Source organism: Nyctereutes procyonoides, unplaced genomic scaffold (assembly GCF_905146905.1).
Source record: "Nyctereutes procyonoides isolate TBG_1078 unplaced genomic scaffold, NYPRO_anot_genome, whole genome shotgun sequence".
NCBI lineage: Eukaryota > Metazoa > Chordata > Mammalia > Carnivora > Canidae > Nyctereutes > Nyctereutes procyonoides.
The window spans coordinates 8,079,429-8,098,335 of NW_026575020.1; the positions used below are offsets into that span (position 1 = coordinate 8,079,429).

General features: G+C 58.7%; 1 protein-coding gene across 1 annotated transcript; it reads right to left on the minus strand.

Moving 5' to 3' along the window:
• Nucleotides 1-1,384: 1,384 nt before the first annotated feature.
• Nucleotides 1,385-18,746, minus strand: COL1A1 (collagen type I alpha 1 chain). The gene is made up of 51 exons (XM_055322255.1): nt 18,530-18,746; nt 16,804-16,998; nt 16,675-16,709; nt 16,537-16,572; nt 16,335-16,436; nt 15,451-15,522; nt 15,142-15,186; nt 14,924-14,977; nt 14,675-14,728; nt 14,098-14,151; nt 13,924-13,977; nt 13,541-13,594; nt 13,394-13,438; nt 13,225-13,278; nt 13,054-13,098; nt 12,837-12,890; nt 12,481-12,579; nt 12,330-12,374; nt 12,140-12,238; nt 11,955-12,008; nt 11,719-11,826; nt 11,585-11,638; nt 11,221-11,319; nt 10,993-11,046; nt 10,802-10,900; nt 10,129-10,182; nt 9,902-9,955; nt 9,745-9,798; nt 9,575-9,628; nt 9,096-9,140; nt 8,905-9,003; nt 8,524-8,631; nt 7,989-8,096; nt 7,745-7,798; nt 7,512-7,565; nt 7,171-7,278; nt 7,032-7,085; nt 6,859-6,912; nt 6,553-6,714; nt 6,346-6,453; nt 6,070-6,177; nt 5,909-5,962; nt 5,695-5,802; nt 5,241-5,294; nt 5,019-5,126; nt 4,678-4,731; nt 4,280-4,387; nt 3,906-4,188; nt 3,556-3,746; nt 3,042-3,284; nt 1,385-2,923 (listed from the first exon to the last, which is right to left on the minus strand). The coding sequence occupies exons 1-51, from the start codon at nt 18,618-18,620 to the stop codon at nt 2,777-2,779; spliced, it is 4,383 nt and encodes a 1,460-aa protein (XP_055178230.1). The 5' UTR covers nt 18,621-18,746; the 3' UTR covers nt 1,385-2,776.
• Nucleotides 18,747-18,907: the final 161 nt, after the last annotated feature.

Here is an 18,907-nt window from a genome sequence, read left to right on the forward strand (position 1 = left end):
CCGAGACCTTGGGTGGGTGGGTGAGTGGCACAGCTTCAACTTCTCCCTGTCTCCAGGTCTCCGGGTACCTGGTCTACTCCAGACTTCCAACTCTCTGGAGACCTCTGTGTCCCCAGTGACTGCTCACTGCTGTCCCCCTTCCCTGAGCCTGGGGAGCTGACCAGTCAGCTGGGGGTGCTCAGGTTCTCAGGCAGGCAGGAGGGAAGGGCAGGCAGAAGGGGAGGCAGAAGGGAAGGGAGGGAGATAATGAGGCAGAGGAAGTAAAAATTTTTTAAAGGGATAAGGAATGGGCAGGATGCAGGGAATGGGAAGAGTCACCTGCCAGGCCACTCTGCACGGAGGGATTATGAGGACTTGGAAGGCCAAGAGCGACCTGGTACATACCCCACAGGGTCAGGGTCAGGGTCAGGGTCTGTTGCCTGCATGACAACACCCTGTAAGTGCCTGACTGCAGCTCTCCGAGGGCCCTGGGGAAGCTCTTCTGAGGGCAGGTCTGCTGCCTCCCCCTTTCCCGGGGACAGAAAGGCCAGAGCCCTTCCTCTCCTCTCTCAGGCCCTCAGGGCAGGCTCAGAGACCCTTCTTGAACTGTCCTGCTTCTTGCTCTTTTGGGGGAGCTCAGAGTGAGCTCTGAGGAGGGAGGAGAGGCCAGATGACCCTCTATGTTTGCCCAGGGAGAGGCCCTGCTGAGAGGCTTCCAGGTACTCCTCACCAGCCCCCCCACCCCCACCCCCGGTCAGCCATGCGTGGGACTCCCAGTGCCCGCTGGGCGGTGCTTTCCACCCTACCCCCAACCCTGCAGGGTACCCACAGCTGCACAGAGCAAGAGCAGTGTCAGTGACGTTAATGGAGAGTAGGCCTGAGGTTTGGGCAGCCAAGGATCTGAAGGGAGGCATGTGCACAGGTGTGTGTTGCTGCACATGGGAGTGGCCTGTGTGGCATTGTAGGGAAGAAGGCATTTGGGAGACTCACCAGGAAGGCTGCATGAGGGAGGGGGAAAGGGTCAAGGCATAAGAATGGCAAAAGGGGGCACCTGGGTGGCTCAGTGGTTGAGCATCTGCCTTCAGCTCAGGGTGTGATCCTGGGGTCCTGGGATCGAGTCCCGTATTGGGCTCCCGGTGGGGAGCCTGCTTCTCCCTCTGCTTATGTCTCTGCCTCTCTCTGTGTCTATCATGAATAAATAAATAAAATCTTAAGAAAAAAAAAAAGGCAAGAGGAAGAGGGGAGCCACTGTGGAAGATGCTAGGTGAGGAGTGGGTGGGTGGGGGAAGGGGCAAGAAACAGGAGAGCCCACCCCCCCTCCACCAAAACGCCCTCACCAGGCTTTCCCCCCCAACTCCCACCCCCAGACTCCAAGGCGAGAAATCAGGAGGCCACTGCAGATATGTTTGGGTCATTTCCACATGCTTTATTCCAGCAATCAAAATAATTAAAAACATCTCAAATTATTATACACATACAAAATAGGTACAGAGTCTTGCTTCCTCCCACCCCTAGGGGGAAAAACTGCTTTGTGCTTTGGGAAGTTGTGCTCTGAAACCCAGAGAGAGGACACAGAGAGGCCGTGAGGATGGGGTGCAGCTGAGGAGCGGGTTTCAGAGAGAGAGAGAGAGAGAGGGAGAGAGAAGCGGCCAGGGGGGCGGAGAGGGGGTGGAAGGGAGCACCGAGCTGCGACACTCTCTCCCCCCAAGTTAAGTAGCACCTTTAGAAAATTCACGAGTCCCCATCCGCAAGGAAAAAAAAAAAAAAAACAACAACCAAAGAATAAAAAAAGACTTTGAACAAAAGGAACATTTGCTGGCCTGGGGGTGGGGCGCCTTGACTTCTATAGCACCAGTGATTCCTTCTCCACCCCACCCCATCACAGAGATGTAGCACCTTTGATATAAAATGGGGATCCCCTTCTGCCCTGCCCCCACCCCCACCCCCACGCAGTTGCCCCGGTGACACATGAAGACAAGAAGAGGTAGTCCTTCAGCAACACAATTACACAAGGAACAGAGCAGTCTCTCCCACCCAGCCCTGTCGCACGGGGGATTGACACGTGTCCCCAAATGAATCCGATGTTTCCTTCCGCGCGCTGTCGCAGCCCCTCCTGACTTTCCTCCAAACCCGGCAGGCAGCGAGGGGCCAGTGGTCCCCCCAGCATGCCCCCTTGAAAACGAAGAGGGGATTGTTGCAGGAGCCACGGGAATGCCAGATGGTGAGGTGTCCTTGGCAGTCGGAGAAACTCAGGTCCCCCCAGGGTTTGGGGGTGCTGGGTGAGGGGAGTGGGCTGGGAGCATAGGGGTCACTTTGGTGTTTTCGCATTGCCTTTGGTTGCTGGGCAGACAATGCATTGTTTCCTGTGTCTTTTGGGGAGACTTCAATATGGGGAGCAGTGGAGGGGAGACCCAAAGGAGGGATGGAGAAAGGAGCAGAAAGGGCAGTGTTGGGGCATCATAAGCCCAACGGGCAGAAGAGGACTTACCCCCATATGGGTCTTCAAGCAAGTGGACCAAGCTTCCTTTTTTAAAAAGTTATTTATTTATTCTTTTTTTTTTTTTTTTTTTTTGGTAAGGTTGAATGTGCTTTTGGTTTTTGGTCATGTTCAGTTGGTCAAAGATAAAAACTAAGTTTGAGAGATGAATGCAAAGGAAAAAAATATTTTCCAAAGTCCATGTGAAATTGTCTCCCATTTTTTGGCTTTTTGGGGGGTTCAGTTTGGGTTGTTTGTCTGTTTCCAGGGTCAGGGGTGAGGGGGTTGGGTGGGAGGGAGCCAGGTTGGGTGGGAGGGAGTTTACAGGAAGCAGACAGGGCCAATATCCATGCCGAATTCCTGGTCTGGGGCGCCAACGTCCAATGGTGCCACATCGATGATGGGCAAACGGGAGGTCTTGGTGGTTTTGTATTCGATCACTGTCTTGCCCCAGGCTCCAGTGTGACTCTGGGGTGAAGGGGAGACAAGCGGAGAAGGGTGTCACCGGGTGGGAGTGGCAGGGTGAGGGCAAGCATGGCCTATGGAGAGAGCCGGAGCCCAGACTGGGGCCCGGCCCGGGACTCACCGTGCAGCCGTCGTAGGTGACACTGTAGGTGAAGCGGCTGTTGCCCTCGGCCCGGATCTCGATCTCGTTGGAACCCTGGAGGAGCAGGGCCTTCTTGAGGTTGCCGGTCTGCTGGTCCATGTAGGCCACGCTGTTCTTGCAGTGGTAGGTGATGTTCTGGGAGGCCTCGGTGGACATCAGGCGCAGGAAGGTCAGCTGGATGGCCACATCGGCAGGATCGGAGCCCTGGCCACCATACTCGAACTGTGGGGTAGGGGGGTGGAGGGAGAAGCGAGTGAGTGACTATGCTGGAGCCTCTGGTGCTGGCCTCCCTCCCTGGGGTCCTCTCTGAGAGCATCCCAGTGAACCCTTCTCCCATCCAGAAGGAGGACCCCTTGCTCATCCATGGGCATCCAATGTCTAAGCCAGTATCAAAGACCCAGAACTCCCGCTACCCAGGACCTCCCCTCTTGCCCCTTCTGAGCTCTGCACCAGCCTATCTTGGGAGAGTGACTGTAGGTCTGGCTTCACGCACCTGGAATCCGTCGGTCATGCTCTCGCCGTACCAGACGTGTCTCTTCTCCTTGGGATTCTTGCTGATGTACCAGTTCTTCTGGGCCACCTGGGGCTGAGTGGGGTATACGCAGGTCTCACCTGTCTCCATGTTGCAGAAAACCTTGATGGCATCCAGGTTGCATCCTTGGTTGGGGTCAATCCAGTATTCTCCTGCAGTGGGACGGAGCAAGACAGAGTCAAGGGAGCTATGGGAGGTGGGGCACACCCCTCAGGGCTCAGCGCTGTCCTGGAATGAGGAGGAGGAGGAGAAGGAGGAGGAGGAGGAGGAGGAGGAGGAGGAGGAAAGGCACTGCTGGGGCATGCCCTCACCGCTCTTCCAGTTGGAGTGGCACATCTTGAGGTCTCGGCAGGTGCGGGCAGGGTTCTTGCGGCTTCCTTCAGGGCTCCGGATGTTCTCGATCTGCTGGCTCAGGCTCTTGAGGGTGGTGTCTACCTCGAGGTCACGGTCACGGACCACGTTGGCATCATCGGCCCGGTAGTAGCGGCCGCCATCGTGAGCCTTCTCCTGAGGTGGCTGGGGCAGGAAGCTGAAGTCGAAACCGCCGCTGGGAGGACCGGGGGGACCAGGGGGTCCAGGAGGGCCGGGGGGACCCTGCACAGAGAGGGAGAAGAGCCGGGATTACCAGGGTCCAAGCGCCCTTGGGGCTGAGGGCCACGGGCAGATAGGGTAGGGGGCTACGTACAACAGGACCGGCATCACCAGTGCGACCACGAGGACCGGGGGGGCCAATGGGGCCTGGGAGACCGTTGAGTCCGTCTTTGCCAGGAGAACCAGCAGAGCCAGGGGGACCCTGCCGAAGGGGAAGATGGTTAGAGAAAGCCCGCTAGAAAGCAAATTTCCACCAGCCCAACTCTGTGGAGAGGCCCACCACCCTCCCTGCCTGTCTTGGGCTCCATGGCCTCATGAGTGTTCATTCCTACAGTCAGGCAAGGTTGTCCAGCTGCCTTCTTCCTTTCTCCCAACCCTTGCCCCCAGACCCTTGTACAGACATGTGGGGACAGCTGTGTCCCAGGCAGAGGGCTCTGATGTGAGCATGGACTTGGGCCCCAGCAAGAGAAGATAGATAGAGGCATGACTTACTCGGGGACCAGCAGGACCAGAAGCTCCAGAAGGACCTTGTTCACCAGGAGAGCCCTGAAGGACAGATGCAAAGTCAGTGTAGACTCCGCATGGGTGGCACGTGGCCAGCAACCTACCCTCTGCCCTGCTATTCTGGACATCTAGTCCCAACGGGTACACCCCAACCCCTCTTTGTGTCCCTCATCCTCCCAGAAGCCTTTTGGAAATGCCCATAAATCTTCACACTCCAGTGCCCACTAGGGAAGAGTGAGAATGGCTGTCTAGAGGGGATACTGAGGCAAAAATCCCCCCTCATTGTATAACAGGGCTCAATGGTAGCTGGAGGTGCTAGGCATACTCACGGGAGGGCCAGGAGGACCCTGAAGACCAGAGAAGCCACGGTGACCCTTTATGCCTCTGTCACCCTGTTCACCTGTCTCACCCTTGTCACCACGGGGGCCTTGGGGTCCCTAGAAGAGGAGAGAGAACAGGCTGTCAGACGGAAGTTCCATTAGCACTGAGTGGGGTGCAGTCCACACCAGGGCCAGGTACTGAGGACATGAGGGCCCGAGCAGGGTACTTACAGCAGGACCACGAGCACCAACAGGGCCGATCGGGCCAGCAGGACCAGCAGGACCCTGGAGGGGAGAGGGAGCAAAGAGCCTGTTAGATTCTGGTACAGCCTGAGCTGCAGGATGAAACCACCCCTCGGCCACATCCATCCTTCCTCATGTCCTTTCCCACCATGTCCGTCCCTCCCGAGCCCCAGATGAGCCTTCAGGTGAATTCAGGCCTCATGTGAGCTGGGGCACCTGGGACAAACCCCAACCCTCAGGGGAGGCGAGGTCCTATCTAGGAGAGGGGCCTCAAGGTTGAGCTGTGGCCCAGGTTTTCAGGAAGGCCAGGGGCCCAGACATCCTGCAGGACACCCTTTTCTCCTCTAGCCCAGGCAAGGTCAGATGTCCATCTGCAGGCCAGTAGGCAGGCCCGGAGAGTCCCTGCCCCCCCCGGACTTCGAGCTAGAGTCCGGCTACTTACAGTCTCACCGCGGTCACCGTTCTTGCCGGCAGGGCCGACGGGGCCAGGAGCACCAGGGGCACCGGGAGCACCAGGGGGTCCAGCAGGGCCGGTCTCACCACGGTCACCCTGGGGTGGGGGGGTAGAGGAGGGGAGAATGAGTTGGTCTAAAGGGAACAGGTGGGGGCAGGGAGGTGGCAGCTGGGGCTACAGCCCTAGGGTGCTGCCATCTTACCTTGGGGCCAGGAGAACCATCTCGTCCAGGGGAGCCTTCAGCACCAGGAGATCCCTGCAGAGAGGGGCCAACAGGTGAGTATTAGGCAGGGGGAGGGAGGCTCAGGCAAAGGCCAAAATAGCCTTGCTGAGGGCACTGGCATGGGGCCGACGACTGCTCACCTCCCGTCCAGACTCGCCAGGGGGTCCAGCTAATCCAGGGGGGCCCATGGGACCAGGGGGACCACGTTCACCACTTGCTCCAGAAGGACCTTGTTTGCCAGGTTCGCCCTGAGGGGGAAGAAAGAGTCAGACCAGAGGGGGGCAGTGGGGGAAGGCCCTAGGGCCCCAGGTTCATCTACCATATCTGGCCTTTCTGGACCCAACGCCCCCATCCTGTGGCCTCCAAGTCCTGGGATGGTTCTTCTTAGGGTTCCCCAAGGTGAGGGGGGCACTCACAGAGGGGCCGGGAAGACCAGGGAAGCCTCTTTCTCCTCGTTGACCAGGCAGACCGACCACACCACGCTGTCCAGCAATGCCTTGAGGTCCGGGAGTGCCGGGAGCACCCTGTGGGAGGGAGATGAAGGTGAGGCACCTTGCAGTGGCCGGGGACCCTTCACGCCCCCGCTCTGGACCCCCCACCCCCTGCCCAGAGCTCGAGCTTACAGCGGGTCCATCAGCACCAGGGGATCCTTTCTCGCCAGCAGGGCCGGGGGGACCAGGGGGACCGACTTCACCGGGACGTCCAGCAGGGCCAGTCTCACCACGGGGGCCTTTGCCGCCTTCTTTGCCAGCAGGGCCAGGAGGGCCAGGGGGTCCAGCATTTCCCTGAACAGGGAGAAGAGGTGCTGTCAGATTCCACAGGATTCCGTGGTACCACTGAGGGACTCAGATGGACTCGCCACCCTCCCCTCACCTGTGCCCCTCACCCCCCCACTCCAGAGCTGTGGAATCCCCACCACAGGTACTTACAGAGGGGCCGGGGGGACCGACGCGGCCAGCAGCACCAGGGAAACCAGTAGCACCCTGGCAGGAGGAGACAGAGAGATCAGAAGGAGAACAGGCCCCTCAGCTGGCCCGGCCACCCCTACCTCCCCACGCAGGTTGCAATGAGCCCCAGTAGAAAAACAGACTGAGTTACTCACAGGGGGACCGGCGCTGCCACGAGCACCTTTGGGTCCAGGAGCACCAACGTTACCCTGTAGGAGAGCACAGAGCCGTGAAGAACAGGCCAGCCCAGGCCTGCCCGTCTGCCACTCGGGACCCGGAGGGTGAGATACTCACAATGGGGCCGGGGGGTCCAGTGGGTCCAGCAGGGCCAGGGGGACCAGCGTCGCCTTTAGCACCAGCATCACCGGGTTCACCTTTAGCACCGGGTTGGCCGTCAGCACCCTGAGGGGTTGGGGAGTGTGGTGAGTGCAGGAGGGGGACATGGTGTGGGGAATCAGGTGCCTCCACAGGGCTGGGGAAGGACAATGACACCAGGCAGAAAGATGCTAGAGTGGGACACAATCCCCTCTCCACCCTCATCCCCTGACTCCGGCCGATGCCACTGTCCTCATGCAGTCACCCAAGGTCCTGGGTCCCAGTTGGTGATGGAAAATGATAGGGGTCTTGGTACTCACGGGGGGCCCAGCGAAGCCAGCAGGACCAGGGGGACCAGGCTCACCACGGTCTCCCTAGAAGACAAGGAGGCAGGTTGGAGAGTGGCCCTGGGTCGGGGAGGGCAGGGCAGGGTGGAGGGGAAGATGGGCCCTGAGGAGCCTTCCCGAGGGCACAGAGCAGGTGAGAGTGGAGGGAGAGGAGGCCTAGACAGAGGGCCAGAAAGTAGGGCAGAGTGTGGGTCTTCTGTACTTACGGGGGCACCACGAGCTCCAGTGGGACCAGCAGGGCCGCTAGGACCAGCTTCACCCTGAGAGGGAGGGACAAGAGGCTCAGGTCGGGGGCATACCCTGAGTACTCCCGGCGGATGATCCCAGACAGCCTCCCCTCCCTCCTGGTCCTCCCACTTCAGGTGACCAGCTCAGAATGCCAGGAGCATGGCAGACATGCTCAGGCCTGCTGGGGAAGCTGTGTTTGGGAAGATGGTGGGGCCACCTCACCTTGTCACCAGGGGCACCAGCAGGGCCAGGAGGACCAATGGGGCCAGTCAGACCACGGACACCATCTTTGCCAGGAGAACCATCAGCACCTTTGGGACCGGCATCACCCTAAAGACACACGAAAGCCTGAGACTTCCAGTGGGGGGCAGAGAGGTGACCCAGAGCATCCTGCTCGTGTCTGGGACTCCTCTCCAGCTCTGCCCCTGTCTCGACCTGTGCTCAGGACTCAAGACCTTCCAGAGGCAAAGGTGCCTGCCTGGGGGCTGGTGGAACTTAGGTTAAGAGGTCCGTGCCTTGTGTAGAGGGATGAATAAGGGATCCCTCATCTAGGAGGTCACTCTTCCTCTCGATACCATGGTAATTCATGGGGAGGGAAGCAGATTTACCCGCAAAGAGGCCAGAAGGGAAGAAGGGAGGATTAAGGAGAAGAGGGAAAGACCCCAGGGAGGATAAAGAGAGAGGCTGGAGCATCTAAAGCAGAGGGAGAAAGAGATGGGAACCCTACACAGCTCGAGGTGGGGGTTGTTGAACTTACTCTGTCACCCTTAGGGCCAGGAAGACCAGCTGCACCTCGTTCACCAGGCATTCCCTGAAGGCCAGGAGCGCCCTGGCTACCTGGGGCTCCAGGGGCACCAGCATCACCCTAGGTGACAACCAAGAGGATTGGCATGAGGCCTGGTGTCCCAGTAGTGGGTCACAGCCCTGAGCCCCCTCTTGGTATCTCCCAGTCTCGGTGCCCAGGATAAGATCAGCACCAGCTAAGAGGAAAGGTTCCTAGCCCAGAACCTGAGGACTCACGTGGCCCCCACCCAGTCCTGTCCCCCTCCCATCCCTCAGCCACACCTGGGCAGCTTTGGCCATAACCAGGCACCCCTGACTCCAGAGGGGCTGGACCCAGTCCCCATGCTGCCCTCACCTTAGCACCATCATTGCCAGGGGCACCGTTGGCTCCTCGGGGACCTGCAGGACCGGGGGGACCTTGCACACCACGTTCACCAGGGAAGCCTCTCTCGCCCTGGAAGGGAAGGATGGAGCAGGTGATGGCTGTTCCAGGGACAGGGCTAAAGGCAGGGCATCTTGGCAGGAACAGCAAGAGGCTCTACTTACTCTTGCTCCAGAGGGGCCGGGGGCACCAAGGTCGCCAGGAACACCCTGAGGGGGAGGAAAGGACAGAGAGTGAGCCAATGCCACCTTACCCCTCCACTAGAAAGCATTCTTGTTCTCTTCCTGGGGGCTGGCCCTTGGGGTCTGTCATTAGACATCAACCCCTTCTCGTCACTGAACTGGGGCTATCCCTCTCCTCCTCCTAGGGATGTGTCAAAGACAGCCTCCTCTCCAAACTCTGGGCCAAGGGACAGTCAGTTATCCCCGCAACTCTAAAAAAAAAAAAAAAATCCTCAGAACCAGCAGCCACAGAGAGACTTCCAGATCCTATCATGCTTCCCTCTGTGTGGTTCCCTTCAGGACCGGAAGTCCTTTGGGGCATCTAACCTTGATCCCTCTAGCTAAGGGTTATCTGCTTAGCTAGGGAGGGCTGGCCTCTCGCCCTGCATTCCCCACCTCTCTGGCCCAATGCTGTCTCTTACCTGTTCACCGGGTTTGCCTGCTTCGCCGGGAGGACCAGCAGGGCCAGGGAGACCCTGTAGGTGGGAAATGGGGGAGGGAGGAAGAGAGCAGGATTAGAATCAGAAAAAGGACAAAGGGGACCCCATACCTTAACTGCCCCATCTGCCCTCCGCCACCCATGAGGCCTCACCTGGAATCCGGGGGAGCCAGCAGGACCTTGTTCACCTCTCTCGCCAGCGGGGCCCTGTCACAGAGAGAACGTTGTGGTCACTGGAAGGCCCTGGAGCAGAGGGGGAGGGGTGTCTCCACGGTGCCCCCACCCCAGGCTGTCTGTCGGGGACACTTACAGCAGGGCCAGGGGGCCCCTGAGCTCCTGCTTCTCCATCTTTGCCAGCAGGACCCTGTGCAGAGAGAGCAGAGGTGAGGAGGGCAGCCACTAGGGGCAGACAGGTGGATGGGGTGCCTGGGCAGGTGACCTGGTGAGGGGCTGTGGCCTCTGTCCCCCTCCCTGCAGGAGGGGGTTGTGTCATGAGCTGGGGCAGTGAGGGGACAGGGAGCCTGGGGAGATACTTACAACAGCACCAGGGGGGCCAGGGACACCACGCTCTCCAGCCTTGCCAGGCTCTCCCTGTGGGGGAAGAATCATAGTTAAAGGGGCTTAAGTGGGAAACCAGGCCTCCTGGGTTCTTCCTGTTTACCCTGAGCAAAAAAATTTTAAATGGTTTTCTTTTCTCCCAGCTCTGGTCCTGGGAAAGTGCTTTGCTGGCTTTTATTGCTGGTCCCTTGGTGTCTCCCTGAGCCCTCTCCCCTGAGACCTCTCTCCTTCGGACTGCTGTCCCCTATCCTCTCCCATCCTTCTTGCCACCATATATCTATGGTGACCTGAACTGCAAAGGGCTTCCATCTCCTCTGACACCTCTTTTTCAACCTCAAAGAACCCAGAAAGATTTCAGGGTGAGTATAAAAGGCCCAGTCTACCCGTGTGTGTGTGTGTGTGTGTGTGTGTGTGTGTGTGTGGTGGTGGTGGTGGGGCTCCAACAAAACTTATATCCCAGGATAGAGCAATGGGAATAGAGCCAGGAGAAGTCTCCCATTTTATGGATGGGGAGACTAAGGCCCAGAGAGGGGCAGTGAGTGGCCTCAGGCCACACAGCAGGCCAGGGGCAAAGCTGGAGCTGGAGCCCGGGACACTCCTCTCCTAGGAGTGCCCGTCCCTGGCTCTGCAATGTTCCTCAATGGATACTCACAGCGGCACCTTTAGGCCCAGGGAATCCCATCACACCAGCTTGACCACGGGCACCAGGGGGGCCTGGGGGTCCGGGGCGACCATCCTGACCAGCGGGACCCTAAAGACGGAAGGCACAAGATTGGGAGTGAGAGGTAAGAAGAGGGCAGTTGGCCAGCAGAGTGGTAGGGGCCCAGAGGGAGTCATACTTACAGGGGGGCCAGTTTTGCCATCTGGACCGGGGCTGCCAGGACTTCCAGTCAGACCCTAGGGGGAGGCAGAGAGGCGTGAGGCAGGTGGGGGGAAGGGGGGAGACATAGGAAGTGACAGGGCACCTCGGAGGGCAGACCTACGGTCCTGCTCCAGGGCACCTTGTTCCAGAGCCCACACAGGATGGGCAGGGTCTGGGGACAAGCTGAGCAGAGAGGGGCCATGGCTCACCTTGGCACCAGGCAGACCAGCTTCACCAGGGCGACCAGCTTCACCAGGAGAACCTTTGGGCCCAGCAGGACCAGGAGAACCACGTTCACCAGCGGGACCCTGGTTGGGGGAGTCACAGGGACAATTAGGGTCTCAAGGCTGGGCTTCTTCACCATGGACCAGTGTCTTAGTCCTCCTGGTGAGGGCAGGGTGGGGAGTGCTCTGAGGGGCACTGGTGGCAGTGGGGAGGTCAAGGTGAAGCCCGGTGTGAAGAGCATGGAGTGCTGATGACTAGGGGTGGAGGCGGGAGGTGACTGCGTGGGGAAAGGAAGGTAATGCCCGCAGAGCAACAGGGTCAGCATCCCAGCAGGTGAAGAGAAGTTACCTTGGGACCAGCGACACCATCTGCACCAGGGAAACCACGGCTACCAGGTCCACCCTGCAGGAGGAGAGGAGGCCAGTGAGCCCTGACACGGGGGCACCAGGCTGGCGCTGGGGGCAAAAAGATGTGGCACTTACACGCTCGCCAGGGGGTCCGGGCAGGCCAGTGGGTCCAGGTTCACCTCGGGCTCCTCGCTTTCCTTCTTCCCCAGCAGGGCCAGGGGGACCTTGAATACCAGTGGGGCCCTAGAGAGGGCAGAGAGCCGGGGGGCGGCCTGCAGTGAGAGGCTGACAGGGCACCCAGGCTCCCATCCTCCCAGGATCTCCCTCAAGGGGTCCCCAGGGCAGATAGGCTGAGCCGCAGGAGGACTTACGGGCTCTCCCTTGGCACCAGTGTCTCCTTTGTTTCCGGGAGCACCAGGTTCACCCTGCAAGATGGAGCAAGAGAGGATGAGTGGGTTGGAGGGTACTCAGCTGGTCTGGATCCTCCTGCTGCTCAGGTGAGGGCCACACTGGAGCGGCATGTGGGGCAGGGCACAGGTGATACAGTGATACTTACGCTGTTACCCTTGGGACCAGGAGGACCGCTGGGGCCCTGGGGTCCAGAGGGGCCTCGGGCACCGGGGAAGCCGGGAGCACCAGCAATGCCAGGAGCGCCCTGTGGGAGGCAGAACAGTTGAGCCCAGGGGGTGGAGGGCACGTGGAAGGGGACCTCCGGGGGGCAGCTCTGAAACCTGCAGGGTACTTACGTTAGCACCTTTAGCACCAGGCTGTCCATCAGCACCGGGGTTTCCCTGTGGCACAGATAGAGAGATGGATGAGTGACAGGCAAGGACTGGAGAGAACTGGACAGGCAAGAACTGGAGAGCAGCCCCGGGGGAAGGAGGAAGTGACACTCACGGCAGGGCCGGCAGCACCAGCAGGGCCAGGGGGGCCGGGCTCACCACGCACGCCCTGGGGACCTTCAGAGCCACGGGCTCCTTGGGGACCAGCTTCACCCTGGATGGGAAAAAAGACATGTCAGGAGCCCAATCTCACATTTGGATGTCGGGGTTGTGGGGTGTGTGGAGGGCAAGGATGGGAGACCAAGGATCAGGACTCCCAGGTCAGAGAAGGGGATTCCAGGACGAAGGTGTTGGGGAAACAGGCTTCTCTGGGTCCCTCTGGTTTGGAGAGTAGGGAGATACCCCTCCCTCAGCCTGTGAGTGTTGCGCTCAGAGGAGGGTGGTGGGGGCAGGCGTGGGTAGGGTGCTCACCTTAGCACCAACAGCACCGGGGAAGCCAGGAGGACCAGCGGGGCCAGTGGGACCCTGTGAACAGCATGGAAGTGTAAGCAAGAAGGCAGGTGGCAGCTGCAAGTCACACCCTGGGACAGCAGAGGTCCTGGGACTCTGAGCAACGGGGCCCACCCCAAGAGCTGACACTGAGAGCCCTCCCCAGTCCCAGGTACTGAGGTCGAGAGGCCGTACTCACAGGGGGCCCAGCAGCACCAGTAGCACCATCGTTTCCACGAGCACCCTTTCAGAGAGAGAGAGGACAAGTCCGGGTTACATTCACTGAGCACTGGCCAGGCCCTGTTAACTCCCCAGAAACCCCTTCCAGAACCCAGGCATCCCCCCGCCAAAAGGGACCAGGAGGACTTACGGCAGGGCCAGGGGCTCCAGGGCGACCTCTTTCACCGGGCAGACCACGGGGGCCCTGACAACAAAAGCCAAAAAAGCCAAGTGAGATGGGAGACACATACTTTCCCCCAAACCTCACCTTGCCCCTATACCCTGTCCCCCCTCTTCCTTCTAGAACTGAACACACTCACCATCTGGCCAGGAGCTCCATTTTCACCGGGGCTACCGGGCTCACCCTAGAGAACAAAAAATAAAGGTAGCAATTCATTGGTGTAGTGGGACTTGGGAGGTTAGGAGGGCGTGAGGACAAGGCCCATGACATTCGGACAACCTCTTACCTTGGGACCAGCAGGACCAGCATCTCCCTTGGCACCATCCAAACCACTGAAACCCTAAGACAGGAAGAAGGACCAAGGTGAGTGCCTACGGAAGGGATGGACCACCTCAGTCCCCACTCGGACCTGAGAAGGTGACTCAGAGGGTCAGGATAGCCTCTGTCTCTGCAAGTAGACAAAACCCCAACTGGGCCAAGATCTCACCCAATCCCTTTATTCAGATTTCTTTCCCAATGGAGGGAAGTTCTTTTAGATGTCTACTCTCTATTCCTTGGGACTTCTGTAGCTGCCACCCACCACAATGCACACAGGATCCCTTGGGGAAAGGGGCCCAAATGGTAGGATACTGGGACTTTGGAAGCTTAGATGGCTCAGAAGGGACTTACTCTGTGTCCCTTCATTCCAGGAAGGCCAGCTGTTCCAGGCAATCCCCGAGCACCCTGGAGAGAAAAGAAAAAGAGGAGAAAAGCAGGGCCATTAGAAGAAGCAACTGAGGACACAGCTCCCAAGTGAAGCCCACCTGCAGGAAAGGTCCCGGCGGGCCCTGCATTCCTGCTCACCTGAGGTCCAGGAGGCCCACGCTCACCAGGACGACCAGGCTTTCCAGCTTCACCCTGAAAGGGAGAGAAAAGGCTATCATGGTCATGCCCCCTGGCTGGGAAAGTGTGGAAGGTCTGTCTGGGTTTTCTTGATATTGTTGAAGATCAGGTTTAGGAGCTCAGAATCTTATCTTTGAATTTAGAACTCAACTTAAATCTACTGTGAAATCTCTGTTTGGTGACTTTTGACTCTCTCCAAAGGTATTTCTGTTTGTTTCGGTATATGAAGGGCAAATCTGAGGTACCCAGAGCCGTTAAGCCTAAGGAAGTCATTCACCCCGAGGGAGGTGGTTGGAGAATGCTTTAAGGTGGCTGGGATGAGGAGAGGGCCAATCACTTCCACTGGGGAGATGGGGAAACATCCCACAAAGGGTAAAGATCATTGTTCAAGGGCAGTCCCATGTATTAGGGAGAACTCAGCCTTCTTTCTCTGGGCATCACTCCCAAAGGTGGTGAGACATTGGCGTGGAGATTACAGGGACCTAGCCCACGGAGGTGTGGGGGGGCTAGATGGGATCTTCCCGCCTGGGCTACTTACGTCATCTCCGTTCTTGCCAGGGGGGCCAGGGGGACCACGGGGACCCATGGGACCCTAGAAGAAACAGGAAGAAAGAAGATTAGAAGACCAAGATAAAGGGAAAAAAAGAAGAGGAAGGCTGGGATTGGAAGGAGGAGGTAGGGAAGACCCCAGACGCTGGGGGTGGAGAGGTCCTTTAATAGGAGAATCCACAAATATGTAGAGGAGGTGTGTATTTGTATAGAACACAAGTTGAGGGGGGGCACTTACTGAGGCTCCAGGCTCGCCAGGTTCACCAGGGGGGCCTTGGAAACCTTGAGGACCCTGGAAGACAAGGAAAGAAGAATTTGGTTATAAGGACAGGTTCTTGCCAGTCTTTCCCCAGATCACCAAGAGCTCTCTTGGAGCACCTACCCTGCCCTCTTCCCAATCCTCCCTCCTAAAGACCAAAGCCCAGGGTGGTACATGATGACATCCTGGATACTCACAGGTGCGCCAGGGGGGCCAGGGAGACCACGAGGACCAGAAGGACCCTACAGAAGGAAAAAAAAGAGAGAGAGAGAGAGAGAGAGGCCACAGTGATACCTCTGTGGAAAAGTGCAATGTGTGTATGGTCTTGCTATCTCTCAGTGGTTCCTATTGGGAACACCCAGTTGCCTTGCATCCTCTCTAGATTTCAGGTTCCAAAGGTCATCTCGACCTCTAGAATTATCTAAACCACCCCCATTCACCATCACTGGCCTATCCTGTCTGGATCCCTGCCGGCTCTTCTGTAATCTCTGCCCCTGCTGACTCACCATGGGGCCAGGCACGGAGATTCCTCCAGTTGATTTCTCATCATAGCCATAAGACATTTGGGGAGCAAAGTTCTAGAAAAAACAAGAGAGAGAAGAGAGCATGAGGTATCAGTGAGTTCAAAGGTGGAAGATGCCAGCGACAATGGGATGTTGACATATGCCTCCTGATGTGATGCGCTAAGAAGTACAACAACATCACTTGTGAGCTATTCCTGCCAAAAATGCATGGCCCAACTCTAATTATGGGGACACATCTGGCCAACCCAAATTGAGAGACAGTGTACAAAAACAATTGGCCTCTCCAAAGCAACTGACTTCTTTAAACAATTTCAGTGTCGTGAGAAAAAAAAAAAAAAAAGTCTGAGGAATGTTCCAGAGTAAAGGAAACTGAAGACACTTGGCAATGAAATGCAATTCATGATCCTGGATCAGGAGAAAAGATGCCAGGAAGGGCATTATTGGGATATTGTTTAAATTTGGACAGGGACTGTATATTAGATAATAGTTATGTATCAATGTTAGAATTTTGAAATGTAATCATTGTGCAGTGGTCATGTAAGAGAAAGCCCTTGTTTGCAGGAAGCACACACTAAAGTGTTTAGGAGCAAAAGGACATAACGACAGCAACTCATCTGGGACCAATGGTTCAGAAAGAATTATAGCAACAATCATATGCATACACAGAGACTGATAAAGCAAATGTGACAAACTCTGAGGTGTATATGAGAGTTCTTGGCACTAGTCTTGAAACTTTTCTGTAAGTCTGAAATCATTTCAAAATATAAAGTATGCCATCTGCCAAAAAACACACCAAAAAACCCAGAACAGGAGTTGAAGGGGAGCACACAGGGCCTGCCAGGACTGTTTTTTAAGTCTTCACTTACTCCTCCGAGGCCAGGGGGTCCAGGGGGTCCGGGAGGTCCAGGGGGTCCGGGAAGTCCAGGCTGTCCGGGGATGCCATCTCGGCCAGGGGGGCCGGCAGGTCCCTGCAGCGGAGGGGAGAGGGCAGGGGGCAGGCGGCGGTGAGCGCAGGCCCTGAGCCACGCCCACCTCCAACCCGGACCACCCAGCACGGGCCGCGCTTACCCTTGGACCTCGGGGGCCAGTGTCTCCTTTGGGTCCCTATGGGGTTGGCGGGGAGAAGAAACCAGAGAAGCCGGGTTAGAGACGGGAGACGCTTAAGGACCCTTGGGGGGGGGTTGGTAAAAGTCGAGGGCAGATTACCTCGACTCCTGTGGTTTCTTGGTCGGTAGGTGACGCTAGGGGAGAAGAGACGCGCGTGAGCCGCGGGTCGCACTGGGCGCTCCCGGCGGCCCCGCACCCCCCCCCCCCGCCCCAGGCCCCGAGCCGTACCCTCGCCGTCGGGGCAGACCGGGCAGCACTCGCCCGGGGGGACTTGGGCGCCGGGGCAGTTCTTGGTTTCGTCGCAGATCACGTCATCGCACAACACGTTGCCGTTGTCGCAGACACAGATCCGGCAGGCCTCGGGTTTCCATACGTCTCGGTCATAGTACCTGAGGCCGTTCTGTACGCAGGTGACTGGTGGGACTGGGGCGAGAGGGGAAAGGAGGGGCTGTCGGCGGCGCCCGAGGCCCCCCGCCCCGGGGCTCCAGGGACCCCAGCTCTACCCGCCTTTCGCGTCCGTCGTAAGGACACGGATTTTCCATTTCCCGCCGCCTCCTTCTCCCCCCTCCCCGTTTTCCCAAATCCTTAGAAGCTCATCTGCTCCTCATCAGAGCCAGTGACAGCGCCGAGGCGCCTGGCCAGGGCGGCTATAACTCTTTCCAGTTCTCAGGAATTTAAACAAAGCTTTAGGCCGGAGTTGCTTCCAACTCCAACCCCAGCCCATCGGCGCTGAAGCCAAGTGAAATAAAAAGCCGCTGGGTGGGGGAGGGGAGAGAGGGGAGTGGGGTGGAGAGAGAGCAGGAGGGGCCCCACCAGGCCGGCAGGCTCGGGGGGAGTGGTTTGGATGGAGACGGGGGTGGGGGGCGGGGGCGGGGGCTGGGGGGGCGGGTAGGAGGAGAGAGGGAGGTCCAGCCCCCATTCCGCCCCATCCCAGGGCAGGTGGGATAGCGTGGGCGGGGCTAGGGGGATGGGGCGGGGCCGACTGGCCTGAGGTCCCGCCCAGAGACTTGAATCGTACCCCCCAAAATAGGATACACCCTAACCTCCAGCGCCCAGACATCTTAAAAGCCTTCTCTCGGGACAACCCCCTCTTTCCTAAAGCTAGTCAGGACCTCTGGGTCGCTCCTTAGCCAAAGAACCAAAAAGTCCGCAAATAGTAGTTAGCTAACCACGCCCACCGCGCGGGCGTCTACACAGACGGCCACTAGGTGGCGGGCAACACTAAGCAATTTCCTGGGACTGACCAGTTCCTTTAGAGACTTGAGGCTGCCCAGTCCCCAGCTTTATTTTCTAGGTCTAGAGATGGGGTCCCCGACCCGCAATAACGCCGGGCCACCCCGCGCAGCTGCTGCGCTGGGAAGCGCTGGACGGGCAGGCGCGGGGCTCGGTGTGGATCAGCAGAGGGCGCAAGGACCCCGCCCTGCCTAGCCCGCGCCAAAGTTTCTCATCCTCCAATCCGCCCACTCTCCGCGCCCCCTCCCCCCTCAGCCCCGCACCCCCGCGGCCCCAGGAACACTGTCTAGCCTGCAGAGAGGGCAAACAATCTTTCCTTATGAATCATCCCCCAGCCTTCTCGATGGCTTTTACATCTTGGACCTCGAACTCCCAGCACGGCGCCCCCATCCCATCTTCGACGTAATTTCCCGTCCCCCGACGCCCAGACCCCCATGTCCCACGTAGCACTCCACCCTGAGCGCTCGGGACTCCCTCCTGTGCCGACTCCTGGGGCGCTCCATCCTCCCCTCCCACTACCCAGGGCGTTGAAGTTCATCCTCCACCCGGGGCGCACTGCCTTCTCTCCCACCGCGCGGCGCGAGGAAGAGCCCTCACCATCTCCCTTCCATCCCGGAGTCTCCGGAGCATCCCGAGTCTCAGTTTAAGTCGCGGACCCCCGGGACTGAGCGCAGGGCAAGGTATCAAGTAGCCCTGGACTCCCCAAAAGTTTGTGACTTACTGTCTTCTTCTTGGCCCTCCTCTTGGCCGTGCGTCAGGAGGGCGGTGGCCGCTAAGAGGAGCAGGAGCCGGAGGTCCACAAAGCTGAACATGTCTAGATCCTAGACATGTAGACTCTTTGCGGCTGGGGTGGGGGTTAGCGTCGGCTCATGCGTGGCCTCACACTCCGCGTGCCTCCTGCTCCGACCCCGAGGAGAAACTCCCGTCTGCTCCGACGACTGGCCCGGGCCCCTTTTATACCATCCTGGTGGAGAGCTGGGAGGAACTCTGCCCAGGGGAGAGGGGGAGCCGGCGGCCCGTCCCCCAGCCAATCAGAGCTGCCTGGCCCGGCCCCCAATTTGGGAGTTGGAAGGGAGAGGGGGAGGAGGAGGGAAGGGAA